Source organism: Myotis brandtii, unplaced genomic scaffold (assembly GCF_000412655.1).
Source record: "Myotis brandtii unplaced genomic scaffold, ASM41265v1 scaffold520, whole genome shotgun sequence".
Lineage (NCBI taxonomy): Eukaryota > Metazoa > Chordata > Mammalia > Chiroptera > Vespertilionidae > Myotis > Myotis brandtii.
In genome coordinates, this window is record NW_005369827.1 from 814,371 (window position 1) to 816,982 (window position 2,612).

At 40.7% G+C, this 2,612-nt stretch overlaps 1 protein-coding gene across 1 annotated transcript in view; it reads left to right on the forward strand.

The window, feature by feature from the left end:
* KLB (klotho beta) overlaps window positions 1-2,264 on the forward strand; it is a 34,922-nt gene extending 32,658 nt beyond the window's left edge. Inside the window, exon 5 of the mRNA XM_014548676.1 lies at window positions 1,579-2,264. Coding sequence (XP_014404162.1) covers window positions 1,579-1,967 — 389 coding nt within the window. The 3' untranslated portion in view covers window positions 1,968-2,264. The remainder of the gene's footprint in view (window positions 1-1,578) is intronic.
* Window positions 2,265-2,612: the final 348 nt, after the last annotated feature.

A 2,612-nucleotide genomic window follows, 5' to 3' on the forward strand; every position in this document is an offset into this window, starting at 1 on the left:
GGGGGAGGGGCCATGGGTGGTTGGCTGGCCAGCCCTGCCCCTGATCGGGATGGTGGAGGCCCATCTGGTGGGGGCTGATCGAGGGTAGGGCCAGCCAAGGGGAGGGGCCCTGGGAGGTTGGCCAGCCGGCCCCACCCCAGATCGGGCCAGTTGGCTGGCCACAGTGGGCGTCATAGCAACTGGTCATTCCCGTCGCTGGCTTTTTATATATATAGAATAGATGATCCAGTAGTGAGGGAAGATACATGAGAGAACAGATGGAGCAATGTCCTTGAGTAGGCAAGAGAAAATAAACTTCGCTTAAAAGTGGAAGAATCACCCTCCTCCAAGAGCACAGACAAATCAATCAGAGTAATAAGAAGGCAGAATATATGTGTGCAGATGCCAGTAGGTAGGTGGATATTTGTGGAAGATTGAGGAACTTCCCTGAGCACTTCAGTTTTTCAGTGAAGTAGGAAGGTCATTACTTCAAAGCAAGAATGACAGAGGACCCCTAGCCAGTTAGGCTCAGATAGAACGTTGACCTGAGGACTGAGGGTCCCAGGTTTGATTCCAGTCAAGGGCACATACCTAGGTTTCAGGCGCAATCCAGTCAGGGCACGTGTGGGAGGCAACCAGTCAATGTATCTCTCCCCTTCCCTTCTACTCTAAAACTCAATGGAAAAATATCCTCAAGTGAAAATTAGCAACAAAAAAATAACTCCCCCATAAAACCATTAAAAAAAAAGAGAGTGAGTGACTAGGGGAAACCAAGTGTGGTTATAGGGCAACACTAAGGGCACATTTGAGGTTTGGAATCAGGCCAAATAGGTAAGATTTTTCCCTATGAACAAGTGACAATAAGTCCTTCATGGCATCAACTCTCAAATTTGCTTTTCCCTTCAGCTGTGTTTGTGTCATTTATAAATCAAAGTTTTACTTCAAATTTCTTTTTTAAACTTAACTATATATTTTCACCACCTTTGTATCAATTACAAAAGAATATAACAGCCCTAACTGGTTTGGCTCAGTGGATAGAGCGTCCACCTGCAAACTGAAGGGTCCCAGTTCGACTCCAGTCAAGGGCATGTACCTTGGTTGCGGGCACATCCCCACTGGGGAGTGTGCAGGAGGCAGCTGAATCGATGTTTCTCTCATCAATGTTTCTAACTCTCTATCCCTCTCCCTTCCTCTCTCTAAAAAAATCAATAAAATATATTAAAAAAAAAAAGAATATAACAGCCCTTTAGCATGGCCCATGTGATTCAGCAGTTGAGGGTCAAACCAGGACCCAAAAGGTCACTGGTTCTATTTCCAGTCAGGGCCCAGGCCCAGGTTGCTAGCTTGATCCCCAGAAGGGGGTGTGCAGGAGGCAGCCAATCAATGATGCTCCTCTTTAATCAATGTTTCTATCTCTCTATCCCGCTCCCTTCCTCTCTCTCTAAAAAAACATTTTTTAAAAAGACCTTTAGTGAAAAATCACCCTTTTTTATGGGCATGGGTTTACCTTGTTTCAATGAAAACTAAATTCTTATTCAAAGGTGTGTTATAGTCCATTTATGGTTAATAATGTTCATTTCTGATATTTTTTTTTTTCAGCATACCTGGTTGATAAAGTCAAAATCAAAGGCTATTATGCATTCAAACTGACTGAAGAAAAATTTAAACCCAGATTTGGATTCTTCACATCTGACTTAAAAGCTAAATCCTCAATTCAGTTTTACAACAAACTGATCAGCAACGGTGGCTTCCCTTCTGAGAACAATAGTCCTAGATGCAGTCAGACTCAAAGAAACACAGAGTGCACTGTCTGCTTATTTCTTGTGCAGAAGAAGCCACTGATATTCTTTGGTTGTTGCTTCTTCTCTACCCTGGTTCTACTTTTATCAATCACCTTTTTTCATAAGCGAAAGAGAAGAAAATTTTGGAAAGCAAAGAACTTCCAACACATACCATTAAAGAAAGGCCACAAGAAAGTTCTTAGCTAAACTGATCCTACTTCTGCCTGCATGATAGAAAGCTTAAAAATTCACTCCAGTTCCATGTACTCATAACTTACAGAAGATATACCTATACTGTAACAAAGAAAATTTGAGATATTAGTGGTAGCCAAGATGATGACAATCGATCTCACTTCTGTTTCAAATGAATTTTCCTGTAGGTGTCTTCATGTCAGTGAATTCAGTTCTTGGATCTGAAGATAAAGGCTTTACCTAGACCAGCAATTATCAACCTTTTTCATCTCATGGCACACATAAACCAATTAACATTCTGCAGCACACCAAAAAATTTATTTTTGCTGGTCTGACAAAAAAAGTGTAATTCTAATTCATTCACACTGGATAGCTATTGTGTTAGCTGTTGTCATTTTTTTTACAATCTAAGGGAAAAGAGGTCAGTGCCCCTAAATAGGTATTGCATGTTTTAAAAATCCTTGCAGCACACCAGTTAAAAATCACTGACCTAGACAATAAGCTATGAGGATTATCTGATACATTGCTTCAATGATGTTTTCCATCATTCTTCTTTTATAAATACCAAGCTACTTGTCATAAAAAAAAATTACTTTGAAAAAGTGCAACTTTGTTTTGTTAGACTCCATAGCAGAGATTTAAAACTCAACACTGGATGAT